The sequence below is a fragment of the Mesoplodon bidens genome (assembly GCF_964165515.1).
Source record: "Mesoplodon bidens genome assembly, chromosome: 15".
In the NCBI taxonomy this organism is placed as follows: domain Eukaryota; kingdom Metazoa; phylum Chordata; class Mammalia; order Artiodactyla; family Ziphiidae; genus Mesoplodon; species Mesoplodon bidens.
In genome coordinates this window covers 14,519,953-14,537,647 of record NC_138171.1, presented here as the reverse complement: position 1 = coordinate 14,537,647, position 17,695 = coordinate 14,519,953, and the positions used below count along the sequence as shown (strand labels likewise).

The window sequence follows — 17,695 nt, the reverse complement described above, 5'->3', positions numbered from 1 at the left end:
TTGGAGATTTTCCTATGATCTTTCTGTTATTGATTTTTAATTTGATTCCACTATGGTCAAAGAACCATAACCTTGTATAATTTCAGTTCTTTTAACTTTGTTGACGTTTGTATTACGGTCCAGCATAACTATCTTTCTATATGTTCTATAGTCACTTGAAAGAATGTGTATTTTGCTGTTGCTGAGTGGACTGTTCTATGAACGTCAACTAGATTCTGTTGTTTGATGGTATTGTCAAGTTCTTCTATAGCCTTGCTGATTCTCTGTTTACTTATTCTATCAATTACTGAGTCAAGGGTGTTGAAGTCTCTATAAATGTAGATTTGTCTATTTCTCTTTTCAGTTCTATCAGTTTTTGTTTCACATATTTTGTAGCTCTGTTGCTTGGCATATACACATTTAAGATTGCTAAATCTTTTAGTGTATTGACTCCTTCATTATTATATTATGTCCCTCTATGTCTCTGGGAACTTTCTTTGTTCTGAAGTCTACCTTCTTTGATATTAATATAGACACTTATGATTTCTTTTGACTACTGTTTGCCATATACATTTTTTTATCCTTTTACTTTCAATATGCATATATCATTATATTTGAAGTGAGTTTCTTACAGACAGCATACAGTTGGGTCATGCTTTTAAAAACTCCACTCTGCTAGGCTCTGTCTTTTAATTAGTATTTTTATTCCATTTACATTTAACATAATTGTTGATATATTAGGGCTTAAATCTGCCATTCTGTTTTCTATATGTTCTCTATCTATTCTCTATCTCTACCTCTATCTCTCTTATTTCTCTGTTTTCTTTTTCCTGCCTTCCTGTGGATTACTTGAACATTTTTTAGAATTCCATTTTGATTTTTACATAGTGATTTTGAGTGCATTTATTAGTATGGATTTTTTAGTGCTTATTCTAGCTATTACATTGTATGTACATAACTCAGCACAGTCTACTGGTACCAATTTCAGTAAAGTATAGATACCTTATCTCCCTTTATGTCCCTTTACTTTACCCTGTTATATTATCATTATCTCGTATTTCCTCCTCATACATTTAGAACCACATCAGACAATGTCATAATTTTGGCCTCAACCACTACACATAATTTAGAAAACCCAACAGGAAAACAGTTTATTGCAGTTACCTATATTTTTGCTTGCTGTGTTCTTTCTTCCTTCCTGATATTCAAATATTCCTTTGTTTATCATTTCCTTTTGGTTTAGAGAACTTCCTTTAGTCATTCTTTTAGAGTAGGTCCAATGGCAACAAAATCTCTTAGGTTTTCTTCATCTGAGAAGGTCTTGACTTCCCCTTTGTTCCTAAAGGATATTTTCACTGGATATAGGATTCTGAGTTGACAGATTTTTTCTTTCAGCACTTGACAAATGTTACGCCACTTTTTTCTGGACTTCATGAATTTTGGTGAGAAATTCGCTGTCATTTGAATTGTTTTTCCTCTAGAGGTAAGATGTCATCTCTCTCTCACTGCTTGCAAGGTGTTTTTCTTTGTCTTTAGTTTTCAGAAGTTTGACTATATGCCTTGGTGTAGTTTCTTTTAGTTATTTTGTTTGGAGTTAACTCAGCCTCTTGAGTCTGTACGTTTATTCTTTTGCCAAATTTGAGAAGTTTTCAACCATTATTTCTTTGAATACTTTTATGCTCCTTCCTCTTTTTCCTCTCTTTTCAGAACTCCAATGACACAAATGTTAGACCATTTGTTATAATCCTACAGATTCTTGAGGCTCTGTTCATTTTTTCAGTCTATTTTCTCTCTGGTGTTCAGATTATGTAATTTCTATAGTTCTATCTATGAATTTTTTAAAACTATGATTTTCTAAAAATATGAATAAGAAATAAACTAAAGTCCATGGGGTCAGCACTTTTGTAACCTATCTTGGTGTAACAGTATGCATGAGTTTCATCCACAATGAATCTGTATATACTTGGTCTACTTGTTTTTTTATATTTATTTATTTATTTATTTATTTATTTTCCTTATTTTTTTTTTGGCTGTGTCGGGTCTTAGTCACAGCACACCGGATCTTTGTTGAGGCATGCGGGATCTTTGCATCATGGCTCACGGTCTGCTCGGGTTTCTCTCTAGTTGCAGCGCGCAGACTTCTCTCTAGTTGTGACATGCGGGTTTTCTCTCTCTAGTTGTGGCACGCGGGCTCCAGGGCGCATGACTTCTGTAGTTTGCAGCACCCGGGCTCTCTCATTGAGGCACATGAGCTCAATAGTTGAGGCACATGAGCTCAATAGTTGTGGCACGCGGGCTTAGTTGCCCCGCGGCGCGTGGGATCTTAGTTCCCCTACCAGGGATCAAACACACATCCCCTGTATTGGAAGGCAGGTTCTTTACCACTGTACCACCAAGGAAGTCCCTGGTCTACTGTTTAATATGCTTGAACCATTCAAAAGAATCAGATTTACTAAAATGTATAATTGCAGTTTATACTGTTCAAGAGAATTTAATCAAATTAGTGATCTATGTCAAATGCTCAAGGAATGTTGGCTTCATATCTTATTCATTAATGAATAATAACAGCCAACATTCACTGGATACTTGCTCTGTGCCAGGCCCTGTTCTAAGAGCTTTATATGATTTAACTCACTGAACACAAAAATGACCTTATGAAGTAGATGCTAATATATTCCCATTTTGCAGAGGAGGAAACTGAGGTACAGAGAGCTTGAGTAGCTTATCCAAGGACATACAGCTATTAAGGAGGATTCAAATCCCAGTAGTCTAGCTCCAGAGTCCCCATGACTAACCACGACATAGTAATGACTCAGAGTATATGTTTTATTAGATATGTTTCATTAGATGTGTTTATTAGATACGAGAAATATGACTTTTACGGTGAACATTAAAGTAAAATAACACCTCATCCCCTCAAATATTTGAGAGTTGCCAATAATTTGAGCGTATGCACTCAAGAAGCTGTTTCCTAATACTCAATACCATCAGAAAACAAGGGTCATCAACACTCCTCTAACCATCTAACACAGTGGTTCTCAACCCTGGCTGCACTTGGAATCACCTGGGAAGCTTTAAAAATGCTGACGCCCAGGCACTGCCCTTAGAGAGTCTGATTTAATTGTCTGGGACGTGGCCTGAACATCAGGATTTTTAAGAGCTCCCAGCAGATTCTAATGTGCAGCTGGGGTTGAGAGCCACTTTTGGAACAACTCCACTGCTTTCCAACTCCCCACACCCCTAAAAGCTAATCCATCTTTTGTCAGATTCTGGTGGAATCATTTCCCTGATGCAAAATCTGAGTTGGCTTCTATAACTTCACATCTAGAGACTTCAATCCGGTTCTCATGGCCCTCCTGAGTTCTACCGAAATTTTGCCACTTAATATCTCCAGGGCCCAGGCATGGTCTGTGGTAGCTGCTCTGTCAATGTTTACTAAATGAATATTTAAACACTAGACTTGGTTTTCCTCATCAGTAAACTTGGGGCTAATCATACATACCTTTCATTATCCCTTTTATTCAATAAATATTGACTGCATGGCAACTATATACCAGGCTATGAATACAATCATGAATAAGACCAAAAATTTAAAATCTCTGCCTACCTGGAACTTTCATTTAGTTGGGTGGGGGTGGAGTTGGAGGAGACAAATGATAAACAGATGAGTAAAATGTATTATGGCATAAAGATGAGAAGATGACAAGTGCTATGGAGGAAAATGAGGCAGGAGAGGGAGATGGCTTGTGATGGGGGGCGGGGGTACCATTTCAGATAAGGTGGTCAGGGAAGCCCTGGATGACTAGGTGACTAAGGGCCTTAAGCTAAGCAGAGACCTAAGGAAAGTGGGCGAGTGGACCCTCTGAGTATGTGAAGGAAGCATTCCAAGAGGAAGGAAAAGCCAAGTGCAATGGCTCTGAGGCAAGAGCAAGCAAGACCTGGCTTAGAGTCATCAAGGACCTGGGTATAGAGGTGTGATCAGAAGGGCAGCCAGCGACTAGAAGACACAGGATCTTGAAAGGCTGAGTAAGGATTCTGCATTCTACCCTGAATGACAAGGGCAGCCACTGCAGGGATTTAAGCAGAGTGACAGATTCTGCTTTCATTATGTTAGTAACAGATTTACTTAGATATAACTGACATAGCATACAATTCATCCATTTAAAGCCAAGAGGTCAAGAGTTTTTAGTATACTCACAAAGTTGTGCCATCATTACTATAATCGATTATAGAAATTTTTCATCATCCTAGAAAGAAACCCCACACCCATTAACAGTCTCAACCAACACCCAATCTCCCCCCAACCTCCAAAGCCCTAGATAACCACTGATCTACTTTCTGTCTCTCTAGATTTGCCTATTCTGGACATTTTGTATAAATGGAATCATATAATATGTGGTCCTTTGTGTCTGGCTTCTTTCACTTAGCATGATTTTGTTCAAGGTTCATCCACGCTGTAGCATGTATAAGTACTTCTCTCATTTTTATGGCCAAATAATGTTCCATTGTATAAATATACCACATTTTATTTATCCATGCATCACTTGATGGATATTTGAGTTGTTTCCACTTTGGAGCTATTATAATAACGCTGCTAAGAACATTTGTGTGCAGGTTTTTCTGTGGACACGTCTTCATATCTCTGAGGGAGGGACAGAAAGGAGCTGTCATTGAGACCGAATTAGATGGTGGAATATTTCTCAACACATGAGAGGCAGACCCGTAAGGAAACACAGATCATTTTATGTTGTACTAGATGGTATTTAAATAACATTTAATCCCACAGAGTGAAAGTTATTCCCTGTGTCAATTTTCTTTAACTCTTCATTACACCATGGAGAGGGTCTCGGCTGGGTGTTAGTGTCCCTTTAACACCTCATCGCTTGGTAACTCTCTTTGTAACAGCCAAAGAAGATTTCAGGGCCAGAGACTTCGACATCTTGCTGCAACTGGACAGCACTGGTTTCTTTTTATTTTATTTATTCTTCTAATTACTTTTGACTTAGGACAAGTGATTTCTTTCTTTCTTTTTTTTTTTTTTAACTAAAGCCCATGATTTTAAAACAATCCTCCTTTTAAGTTAAATCTATTAAAGTTTACAATGTGAAGCAACTCAAAGAAAAATACTAAGTAACTCTTAGTATGGAAAGTGCATGGTTATGGCAAAATTCCAAAAATTGGATGCAAAGATCTGAAATTTGGGAAAGCAAGAGATGGCAAGAGAAAGGCCCTGGAAGAGGTGCAGTGCTCACTTCCTATCCCGGTCATGCTGCCATGATTCCCGTAAACCCCTAGGGCAAGTTATTTCCCAATGCACCCTTTGCAGGCTGTGATGAAACCTTCTCCCATGTCCTTTCAAGTTGGAGACCTGACCTCAAGCCAGCCCAATAGTCGGCTTCATCAAAGGTTCTAGCCAGGTTAGTGTCAGACAGCCTTGGATGGTTGGCGAGGCCCTGCAGGGAGCACTTTGGACATTTGAGGCCTGGGTGTGGGAGGATGGGGTGCTCCAAACCGGAAAAACGAGTCCTGGGGATTTGGACCAGCTGACATCATAGAAACTCAAGTCCATTCCCCAAAGCCTGAGTGGAGGCAACTGGGACCAGGGTATATTGCACCCAGCGCCCCTGGACTGGCTCCCTGTTTCTGGAACCAGCTGAGAGATTCAGAGTACAGATATCTTCTATTAGAGCAGAGGTTTCAATCTGGTGACTCAAATGTAGTAATAATAATAATGATAGCATTAATGATAGCAAGCACATATACTGCACTTAACTATGTGTGAGGCACTGTTTGCAGCACTTTACATGTATTAATTTATTTAATCCTTACAATAATCCATTTTCATTACCTTATTGAGCCTGTCACACCGCACTGGATGAAGCAACACTCAAATTCTGGCTGTACCACTTGCTTGTTATGCAAACTTGGGCAAGACATTTAATTCCATTGGGCCTCAGTTTCCTTATCTGAAATGAGAACAAAAATTGTATGTAACTCATAGGGATGTTGGGAGGATTAACAGGCGAGGGTATAGCACGGTACTCACATACGGTAAGTGTGCAACAATTGGCCATTGTTATTCTACTTGTGGCAGATTTTCCAAGGACAGCACCAATATATATCTTCCATCCTATGTGTGCATCCCATATGCTCCTCTTACAATGGGATTAATACTTCACACTGAGAGCTGGGGGTCTATGTCCCCACCTCTGGAAAGTGGGTGGGGGCTTGTGATGCACCAACCAATAGAACATGGCAGAATGGATGTGACGTGATTTCCAAGGTTGAGCCATAAAGTGGGTACAGCTTCTGCCTGGTTCCCTCACTCTTTGAGACTCTCGCCCTTGAAACCCAGCTGTCATATTTGGAGTTCAAACTAAACCAGGCAGTAAAACCACATGGAGAGAAACCGAGGCTCCCAAGAAGCCACTAGCAATAACTAACTGGCATATGAGTGAATGAGCCTTCAGATAATTCCAGCCCTTCGCCTTTCAACTAAGGCCCCAGGAGTGGTAGATCAAAGACATCCCTCGGTTAAAAAAAAAAAAAAAAAGACATCCCTGGGTTGCCCTGTCCAAAGTTCTGACCCACATAATCTGAAAACACAATAAATGGTTGTTCTATGCCATTATGTTTTGGAGCAGTTTGTCACACAGCAATTGGTAAATGTTACCACCATTATTACTTTTCTCCCCTGGAGAAGAGCTTCTTATAGGAAGGAGAGTCTGCAGCCATGAGGCCTCTAGCTGGATGACTTAGAACTCTACAGGGGGCAAGGGGGCTCCAAGGCTGGACCCACTAATTAGCTCCCTGCCTTTGTTTCTTCCCCCCTTTACACTGAAAAGAAAGTAGAGTGTGGGAGGGAATTCTTTCTTTTCTTTTTTTTGGTGTGTTTTATCTTTTGTGTGTGTCGGGGGAGGGAATTCTTAAAGAACTTCCACAGTCAGAGGATGGTTTGACTACCATTTATTTTCATTCCCACTGGTATGCCCATTGGACAGATGAGGAAACTAAGGCTCATAGAAATTAAGACATTTGTCCAAGGTCCCACAGCCAGGGCACAATAGAGCTGAAATTCTACTGATACACATCACGAAACCCCCCCCCTTTTTTTTTTTTGCGGCACACGGGCCTCTCACTGTTGGGGCCTCTCCCGCTGCGGAGCACAGGCTCCGGACGCGCAGGCTCAGCGGCCATGGCTCACGGGCCCAGCCACTCCGCGGCATGTAGGATCTTCCCAGACCGGGGCACGAACCCGTGTCCCCTGCATCGGCAGGCGGACTCTCAACCACTGCGCCACCAGGGAAGCCCACTACCCTCCTTTTTAATACGCAAATTACAACCTCTGTAAAGTGTGTGTGTGTGTGTATATATATATATATATATATACACACACACACATGCACACTGATTATACTCATCAGCTCAGTTACTAAGGGGCTTGCTATGTGCCGAGCACTATGCTGGTCACTTACATGAATGACTGACTCCTGCCTAATACTTCAACACCATGTCCCCTGCCTTCCCCTCAACCATTGGATGCCACCCTCTTTGTGACCTTCTTCCTGCTCCTTGAACATGCCAAGTTCTTGCACTGACTGCTCCCTCTGCCTGGATCTCTCCTCCCCACTCCTTCCCCGCCATCCCTTCATAGTGGCTGGTTCCTTCTCCTCACTCAGGTCTCAATTCAGACATCACCTCCTCAGAAGGGCCTCCGTGAATACCTAATTTAATGAAATGTAGCCTTCCTCAACTTTCCAACACTCCCTCTGTATAAAAATCCCCTGAGTTGTTCCTTCACAGCATGATTCACCACTTGAAATTATTCCCTCCTAGATGAAGCCCCATGAGCATAAGGAGTCCAGATTGTACCGTGCTATAGTCCCAGTGCCTGGGACATAGCAGGGGTTCAATCAACTATTGAATAGTTGAACATGCTTTAAATAAAGTGTGTTTTATTACTATGAACATCAACCAAAATCATGCATATCATTCGTTCAACAAATATGAATTGAGCGCATACTATGTACCAGGCATCTTTCTGGGTGCTGGGGCTATGGCAGTGATCGAATGAAGCAGAAGTCTCTGCTCTCATAGAGCTTTTATTTTGGCAGCTCTATAACAAGATGCATGAGTGACATATATAGCATATCACATGGTGCTTAGTGCTAAGAAGAAACATAAAGCAGGGAGAGGGAGAGAGCCTGAGGGGAAAGTATGGGCACCAGTTTCCACTTCACCTGCACAGAAGGGCCTCTCAGTGCTTCCTCCACTCCCTTCACTGAGCCCCGTACCACGGTCAGCATCTTTCAGCGTGACATCTTGGTCAAGGCCTCTACGGCTCCAAGAGCAATACTGGCTTTGAAGCAAGTCCCAGCAGGTAGGCTGAGGCTGGGGCTGGGATAAGTCACCCCTTGAGATACCCTGGAGGGAGGGAGTCAAGCAACTTGACCTCTCAGGGCCTTTCCTCTCTACGGGGAAAGGGGCAGGGCCCGGACTCTCCTGGCCTGGAGCTACAACTAACTCTGGATTCTGGGCCATCCCCTAACCCCCTCTATCCCGGGCAGAGAGCGAAGGCTTACAAACATCAGGAGGCCTTTGATCGGCACCAAACCCCCAGGGTTCTGACTGTTTTTTGTTCCAAGCTGCAGGCCAGGACCCTACTCTGCTTTGCCTCCAGCAGGGAAGACTGTGGGTAGGTGGGGTGGGGGGGGCGGGGTGTGTGTGGGTGTGTGTGTGAGTTTGGCATAGGGGAGGAAGGCTCACGTGGCTCCTTGGTCTTTTTTCCAACAAGCAGGCTGGGCTTGTATGAGGGAATCCAACTCAATTCAGTAAATGTTTACTGAGCACCCACTACCTTCCAGGCACCAACAGAGAAACAAGGGCTGAGACAGTGCAGCAAACAGGACCCTCTGCCCCCCAGAGCATACAAGAAGCAAATGAGCAAGTGAATATAAATGGTAGCAGGTGCTCGTGAATGGGATGGAGACAAAGCTGGGGAGGTGATGGGGAGGGCTGAGGCTGGGGGTGTTAGCTTCTATACAGGGTGCTCATGGAAGACAAAGTGGTGTTTGACAGAGAATTGAAGGAAGTGAAGGCGGCAGCCATGTGAGGATGTGTGAGGAACAGTGTGACAGGCAAAGGGAACAGCAAGTACAATGGCCCTGAGATGGGAGCATGACTGCCTATTGGAAGAACCGTGTGGCTGACCCAAAGTGAGAAGAGGGGGTCAGAAAGATATCCCATGCTCTTGGATTGGAATTCTCTCACCTTCTGTAAGAAGCAAAATCTTCCCCAAAAGCAAACTTTGCAATTTTCTCTTGTGTCTTATTGGCCAGAAAAAGGTCACATGCCCACCCCTATATCAGGGACCAATCTGAGCTTCTCTGAGATAAAGCCATCTGCACCTAATAAATACCTGGACAAATCCAGGCTCTGTCCAAAAGGAATAAGGGGGCTGGCTTTTAGTAGGCAACAGACAATGTCTAGCACAGTCTCTACCATACAGGCTGATGACTCTAGGCAAGGTGCTTAGCATCTGTGAGCCTCAGCTTCCTCTTCTGTAAAAGGGGTAGAGCAAAGAACTATTGTTTCTGCCCTACCAGCATCCATTTCCTGATCTTCCCATGAAACCCCTTGATTTCCCTTAGGGCAGTGGTCTCAGAACAGCAGCCTCAGCATCACCTGGGAACTTGTTAGAAATGAAAATTCTCAGCCCAGCCTGAGACCTTTTGATTCAGATAGATTAGGGCTGGGGCCAGGCAATGTGCACCTGTGTATTCTTGGCTTATAAAATGAAGCAAATGATGCTGTATTATAATCGCCTGTTTGTTGGTCTCTAAAAATAGTAGCGATATAAATTACATAATAATAACAACAACAGCTAATTGTTACGATGTGCCACGCACTGCAGTAGTGCTCTATGTGCATTATTTCATTAATGCTTAGGGGGGCGGTTGATGTGAGACCCAGCTCCTCTACAAGGAAGGACCGATTGCCCCGGATGCAGATGTAGTCAGCAGGCAGCCTTCATCTGTCTCCCCTTCAGGCATCGAGTCACAAGCAGAGTGGCCTCATCCAAGCCCAAACCCTTCCAGGGGTGGCCCGCTCGTGTCTGGGTGATGTGAGATTATGAAGGCCTGGCCATCTCTGCCCAACTTGGGACATCTCTGCAGGGCCATTGTAGCTGCAGACACCCTGCTCCGCCGGGCGGGGAAGCTGGCTGAGGCTGTGGTTGGGTCTGCCTCTCAGCCCCACTTCTGCCCCCGCTCTCCCTTGCTTCCTTCCCTCGCTTCCCTTCCCTGGAGGCTGACACCTTAATAAACATCCTACATGCTAAACTGCGTCGCTGAGTGTGCTTCCTGGGAATTCCGACCCAGGAGAGTGCTCACAGCAGCTCCACAAGGTAGACACCACTGTTAGTCCATTTTACAGATGAGGACACTGTGGCTCAGAGGTAGTGAGGGGGTCCCAAGCCATGCAGCTGGTGAGCAAGGAGACATGGGATGGAAGCCATCACACTTCTGAAGAGGGAAGTGGCATCCTCTGGCTTTACAAGGGTGTCTCTGGCTGCTGAGGAAGAATGCAGGGGCAGGAGTGGGGCGGGTGGTGGTGGACAGGGAGCAGTGGGGAAACCATTGATTGCAGCGGCACTGGGGTAGTGGTAGGGGGACTTCCTCGTCACTGTAGCTTCTTCAGGATCTGGCACTGAGCTGGACACAGCCAACATGCTTGCTAAATGCCTAGTGAGTGAGCGAGTGAGTGAGAGAACGGATGACAAAATCAAGGCGGGAGGGAACTAGACGTCCCCACGTCTGGTCTGTCTTGCTCACTAGGATCCTGAGTGCTAAGCATGGTGCCCACCACATCTGGACACTCAGCTAAGGTGCTGAGTGAATAAATGAACAAGTTCAAGGGAGGGAGGAGGGATGGAGGGAGGGAGACAGAAAGAAGAGAGGGAAGGAGAGGAAGGAGAACAATGGAGGTGGAGGGGAGGACAGAGGAGGAGGAGGAGGAGGGGAGGAGAGAAGGAAGTGGAAGAGGATGGAAGGGGAGGGAAGTTTCTTTTTGACTTCTTTGCACAGAGAATGACGGTAACTTGCGACCTCTCGTGGCGAAGGAGAGCCACTCCACTGGGTTCGGGGAAAGGGGAACTCAGTCCTTTGGAGTTACAGGGCCCTGAATTCAAGACAAAAGAGGAGATACCCAGTTCCAGAAAGAGGGTTGGGGCAGGCCCTTGTAAGGACGTGGGCACTCACTGTCAGGGGCTGCGTCAGTTGGTGACGGCAGGGTTAGGGCTCTGGCGAGGCAAGAGAAGCACCTGCCTAGGGCACAAACTGAAGGGGGCCCCTAAAACTCAGTTAACTGAGACAAATATGTTAATGTAATATTTTAAAACGTCAAAGTGTGGCCCACAAACCAGTTACCTGTTTTTGTAAATAAAATTGTATGGGAACCAGGATCAGGATTCAGGCTAACGTCCTCAGTTATGGCAGATTATAGCCCACGTGCCTCTTGAGTGCAGGTGGTCCCATCTCCTCTTGGCCAGCTCAGATCATTTAATAAGAGCACGCCTATACGGGGCACTCAGTAGGCCAGGCTTGGGTAACTCCATTCTGTGGCCGGCGGACTGGCCACAATTTCCCTGGAGATGTGGGCCTGTGTCCTTTTCAGTGTTGGACACATCTGTGTCACATCACATTTCCCTGGCTCTGCCATTCATTAGCAGTGTGACCTTGGGTAAGACTGAATTTCTCTGTGCCTCAGTTGTCTCCTCTGTAAGATGGGTTAATGCACACAAAGAACTTAGTAACTGCTCAATAAAGTTAACTGTTGTTAAAAATGTGGGCTTGAATTCCAGCTCTGTCACTTATTGTGACCCTAGGACGTCCTACTTCTCATTGTTAAGAGTGTTTCCTCATCCGTTATAACCCTTGTTATAACCAGTGGGAATTCACATGCTGCTGCTGGTGCCATTGGCTCATCGGTGCAAAGCACAGGCTGTCTGTCCCCTGTGGACTTTGAGGGATCTGGGATCGCAGAGGGCTCCTTAGCCCTCTGTGAGACACTGAACTAGGAGAGGAATCCACTGCTCCCCTAGGAAGGCTTGTTAATCCTTATTTCCCTGGCCTGGCCACCGGCTGAGAACGAAGACAGGAAATACTCCTGCTGGGAACACGTGTGAAGTGTCTCCAGCCTCCGGTGTCTCCCTCTCCCTCTTAATGCCTGCAGAGGTCATTTTTGCTTCCCTGCTGCTGCTGCCGCCACTCCCACAGCCGCTGGACGCCGTGTCACATACCCTGGTGACTGCCACACGGCTTGCGGCATGCCTGCCGACGCCTCCACCCTGGTCTACCGTCATCACAGGCTAACCTTCTCACTGTTTTCTTGCCTCCACTCTGGCCCCTTGCAGTTTTTTTTTTTTTTTTTCTACCAATGTTATCCTTTCACAATGTAAATCAGATGTTCCTGGTTTAAAACCTCCTGAGCTGCATTAAGAATAAAAACCCAGCCTTGTTACTCGGCCCTGCATGACCCAGCACTTACCCACCTCTCTGATCTCACTTCCTGCTCCTCCTCGCTTGGCCGCAAACCAGCCCCACCAGCCTTGCTGTCCCTCAGGGATGCTCCTCCTTCACCAACCTGGTACATGGCGTCCCATGCCCCATCTCCTGGTTCTCCGTCACGTCTTACTCCCAAGGTCACCTCATCGAGGCTTTCCCTGACCACTCCCCCCTCTCCCTCCACTCCACTCGAGGTCACTCAGAGTCTCAGCATCCTTTACAGCAGGGGTCCCCAATCCCCGGGCCTCGGATCGGGACCAGTACCGGTCCGTAGCCTGCTAGGAACTGGGCCGCACAGCAGGAGGTGAGCGGTGGGCAAGCGAGCGAAGCTTCTTCTACTGCCCCCCATTCCTCCCCATCGCTGGCATGACTGCCTTAACCAGCGCCCCCAACCCCCCGGAAAAACTGTCTTCCACGAAACCGGTCCCTGGTGGCAAAAAGGTTGGGGACCACTGCTTTACAGCCCTCATCACTGCCTGAAATTGTCTTAGGTACTCAGTTTGTTTCCAGAGATTCGTGTCCCCTCCATATCTCCAGTGCCTGGCACATAGCGAGCGCTAGGTATCTGCTGCACACATGGGTCAACCATTCTCCCCACGAGGTAGAGATCAGCCATATTAGCTGTACAGTATATGAGGAAACTGGGGAATGAGCCCTCAGTCACGTTGAGAATATTCATTGAAAAAAATTATGGCCAGCTCCTGTGGCCTTGGAATTATTTGAAAATCGTGTAACATAATGCCAACAAATATTATAATAATTTGTGTCATATATTGAAATGCATCTCATTTCTTAAAGGATCAGTGGAGAGCATACGGGCTTTGGGGCCAGGGAAAAGTACCCCTTGCTACCTGTGACATGTTGGACAAGCTCCCCCACTTCTGAGCCCGTTTCTCTATCGAATGGTGACAATACCTAATTTAGCGTTGTTTTAGATTCAATGCCTGACGTGTAGTAACCAAACAATGATGTCAGTTCTCTCAACCAGTTACCACTACCCAGAAAGGGAGGTTTTCTTTCATTCCTGGGCATCTGCCGTGTGCAGAGTGATAACTGTGGTGAACAAAACTGACACAGTCCAAGTTGCTCCAGAATGTTCACTCCATGAGAACAATGCTTGTCCATCCCGCTCATCATTGCACCTGGTACCCAGTACAGTACCCGCACTCAAAATACTGACTTGCTAGTTAGAGCTTACAAGGAGGAAAGTGTTTTATTATACCCACCTCCCTCCCAACACACACACAAGTTCTTTGGGGGAAGAAACTGGGCAAGGATAAGTGTGAGCTAATTCGCGGTACTTTGCATCTTAATACAGTTTTCCTGCACCTTCTCTTAAACCAGGTTTTTATCAAACTTCAGTCATTTCCAAGCTACTTCACTATCTTTGCTCAATCTACTTACTGTCTTTGATATAAACCGGCTTTTTTACCTATAGAAATTAAAAGGAACTTTATACCAATCACTTATCTTAATTAGAAGATAGCCATAAAAACACAGAGCAACAAAAATAAAAAGTCTTGTACAGAATTACATAAATTTCAGTTGCCTGAAAGCTATGAGCCTGCTTTTTTTAAAAAGGAGAAATTGGAGTTAAGCGCATTTTTCAGCTTTTTTTTTTACCATGACCCTCAAAAAGAACTGTATTTTACATCAAAACCTAGTACATACCATTGTCTATATACACATTTCAAACAAGTTTCATAAAACAATACTTACAATACTACATGTAATGTGCTCTGATATTTTCTAATCTCTGATTCCATTTCTTTCTTAAAATGCTGGTTGTAACCCACTGTATTGGTTTCAAAGAGGAGTCTGTCGTGAACACAACAACAAAAAAGGCTGGGTTAGAGGGCTGATAAAGACATACTGTCACCAACTGAGACTCTGTCCTTGCTTCACCAAGACTGAAAACAGCATAAGGTTCTCAGTATGTGGTTCAATGTTTTGTAACGCCATGCCCTCGATCTGAGGTGTACATGGCACAACTGCAGAGAAAGCCTGAGATTTATTCTGAATGCCCAGTTCTGCCAGACATGTCTTATGTACAGAGTAAGCTCTTGAGAACAGTCAACTGCAGATGATAATGCCTAAGAAGCATGATCACAGACGGCACCTAAAAATATCCCACCACCTTTATTTAGGTCGGATCTCATATTAACAGCATTCCTTCAGTTACTGTGAACAGCTTAACCGTCTGCGGTCGTCACAGAATTCTTCTACCCCACCATGGACCTCTTTCTCCCTCTCAGGCGCACCTCATCTAATTTTTTAAGCACTGGCCTGGCCTTTTTGGAGGCAGCGGAGTAGCTCTTCAGAAAGGCTTCAAACACACTCTCGGTGTTGGGATGGGTACTAAGGAAGGCTTTCTCTAGCACGTACAGGTCAACTCCCTTATCTTCCGGAAGTGCTGAAATGAAACTCAGCCCAAAGTCTATGAGCACGATGCTCAGCTGTTCCAGGGGAGGTTTCAGGAGCATGTTGGACGTGGTGAGATCACCATGAATGAGGTCTTCATCGTGCATTCGAGCCAAAACCTGTCCGATTGCCTTGGCTAAGCCAAAGAGACTTTGGGGAGATTTTTCAGTCTCCATAATGGATTCGATATAATCTCGAACAGTCACTGAGTCTTCGATTTCTTCCATGAATAAGCAGTTGGAAGCATGGTCCACAAAAAAGACAACCGGGGCACATATTCCTGCAACCAAGACATAAGGGGTCATTGAATTAGATACTACTTTTTTTTTTTAATAGTAAGCTTAAGTTTCAAAGACTGAGCCAGTTTTTTACAGTGTGTATCTGCGTATTTTGGGAAAAAGATTTAGGAATGCTGCAGAATGGTACAGCTTAACTTCTCTGGAAGTTTCCCCGGCAGGGCTGTGCTAAGACCACCCCATAGCTAAGGTGAGCAGAGCCAAAGCTCCCTCCTCCCTTCCACCCTTTATGATTGGACTTCATTTGTCATACTTATTTGCTAAAATACAAAACAAAATAAAGAGCCAGAAGGGTAAGCACAGCCCAGTCAGAGCCGTTTCTACCTGACAAGGACACCAGCAGGAGGCCAAGCCATGTGCCGGCTTAGAGATTCATCTTTATAGAGAGGAAGGACAAGTTTAAATCCCTGCTCCCTTCCTTATTAGCTGTATAACTTTAAAGTCACATTAATTTCTCTAAGCTGTCATTTCTGCTTCTATAACATGAGATCAATACTCCCAATAATTCAATGACTTCTCTGAATTTGAAGATTCAATGAATCTTCATTGAATGTCAATCACCCTCAAGACACTTCTAGATACTGGAGACAAATCTGTTGGGACACAGCAGAAAACAAAGCAGGCACGATCCCTGCTTAACAGAACTTAGATCTTGGAGAGAGTGAAAACAGAAAATATGAACACGTGAATAATGTCGTTAAATCTGAGCAAGGGCAGAGGTGCATCTGCTTGTCCGCTACTGAATTTCCTCCAGATCTCCCTGCACCTAACAGTGTCTTGGAGTACAGCAGACACCTAAAAAATACCAATGACAGAAACAAAGGTAGGAAGTGTAAAAGTGAAAAGCCAGTGTTTCTGGGTCAGAGGGATACGGGCTGAGAGCCTGGCTGGGTCGCTTGGGCAAGTTACTTCTCTGAGCCTACGTTTCTCATCTGAGGACAAGGTTTACAGTCATGGTGCAATGTTTTAATGAAAAAATAAACAGTTGAATGAAATCTAATGTTTACTGAGCGCCACAAGTCAGTCCTACGTTCAAACATAATACATGGCATAGACATCCCGTCTAATGGTCACAACATCCCTATGAGATGGATATAGCTACAATGACTTCCCTTTACATGTGAGGAAACTGAGGCTGAGGTTATATAACTTTGCTGAAAGGCTATATATGAAGGAGCGGAGTATTTTGAACCCAGAGAGCCTGGCTTCTGGGCAAGTACTTGTAATTACGTCTGCTTCTTAAAAGGAAAAAAAAAAGATAATGATCGAAAATTGAGACGGTACAAATGGGGAAACCGAGGTTCAGGACAGTTAAATGTCATGCGCAATGTTGAGCAAGAGTGGCAGAGCCTAGAACTGAACCAGGCGCCAATGGCTCCGGGACAAATGCTAGTCGCTGCAAGGCCAAGAGGCTTCTGAAGAGTTAATGAACGAAAAGAAGGATGAAAGGATGACATTTCTTAACGGAAAGCCATGCAGAAGGTACAAACAGAGAAACTGAGGCAAATCGCAGCCCGCAGCGCAGGGGAGCCGCTTACCCGCGTCCCCCACGCCCCCAAGCCGGGCGGCCTCACCTGCGCGGCGGCAGCGGAGCAGCGCCCGGGCTTCCTGAACAGTCCGTCGCCGGCTGAGCCGCGCCTCCAGCGCCGGGTGTCGGTAGCCCTTGGGGAAGCGGTACTTCACCACGGCCGCGCGGCCCTGAAAGCGGCCGCGGAACACGCGCGCCTCGGCGCCCTGCTTCACCAGCTCTAGGCCGCTTAAGAAGCGTCTGCTCCGCTCCCGGGCCGCTACCAGTGCTTCGGCCGCGGGCGATAGGCCCTCGTTCAGCTCACTCGCAACGGACCCTGCCTCCGCCATGTTTGCGCCTCCGCATAGCCGCTCGGAGACCCTCGGCCCTCTTCGGAAACTGTCGGAACTGCTTCGTCTAGCTTCGGAAATCCTCGGAGCTCTTCGGCCACTCGAACGCCGACACTTCCGCCTTGTGAAAGTGGTTCCTCCTCCCAACCTTTCGGCTCTTTTCGAAGCCTAGTGGCCCCGCCTCCCCACTCTTCGGCTATCTCCGTAAACTCTCGGCAACTCTCGGTAAACCGCTCTTTCCACTCCTCGGCTCTTTCCGGAAGCCCTTGGTGACTCTCGCGGTCGGCTTTGTTGGCCCCTGCATCCCAGCTCTTCGGCTATTTTCGGAAAGCTTCGGTGCTTCTCGCGGAAAAACTTTTTTGGAATCTGCTCTTCTCAGGAGTCTTTCTGGATCCTGGGAAGCTGCACCCCCAGGAGTTCTCTTCTTGGAACTCCTCGTCCCTGGGCTCCTGAATTCCCCCCCAATAGGGGCTTACACTAGTCAGAGTCGGGTGTGGCTGGTGGACAATGAACCATGTGTCCGACGTCGTCTTTAGAGCTAGGATAGTAACAGCTACCGTTTATTGAGTGCATTCAGGA

The 17,695-nt window shown here is 45.5% G+C and overlaps 2 protein-coding genes across 4 annotated transcripts in view; both read right to left on the bottom strand.

Annotated features, from left to right (window-relative positions):
* SLC13A3 (solute carrier family 13 member 3) overlaps positions 1 to 5,916 on the bottom strand; it is an 87,279-nt gene extending 81,363 nt beyond the window's left edge. Inside the window, exon 1 of one of the 2 annotated variants that reach the window (XM_081256933.1) lies at positions 5,828 to 5,916. The gene's annotated coding sequence lies outside the window, so the exon portion shown is untranslated. The remainder of the gene's footprint in view (positions 1 to 5,827) is intronic. The other variant, XM_081256932.1, reaches the window with a different exon arrangement.
* A 7,675-nt stretch (positions 5,917 to 13,591) lies between these two features.
* On the bottom strand, positions 13,592 to 17,235 carry TP53RK (TP53 regulating kinase). Of its 2 annotated transcripts, XM_081256945.1 has the most exons (3): positions 16,834 to 17,235; positions 14,804 to 15,243; positions 13,592 to 14,360 (listed from the first exon to the last, which is right to left on the bottom strand). In XM_081256945.1, the coding sequence occupies exons 1-3, from the start codon at positions 17,114 to 17,116 to the stop codon at positions 14,349 to 14,351; spliced, it is 735 nt and encodes a 244-aa protein (XP_081113071.1). In that variant the 5' UTR covers positions 17,117 to 17,235; the 3' UTR covers positions 13,592 to 14,348. The 2 variants fall into 2 exon arrangements, with proteins under 2 accessions (XP_081113071.1, XP_081113072.1); XM_081256946.1 differs by having other exon boundaries at positions 13,604 to 15,243; positions 16,834 to 17,230.
* Between the last annotated feature and the right edge of the window lie 460 nt (positions 17,236 to 17,695).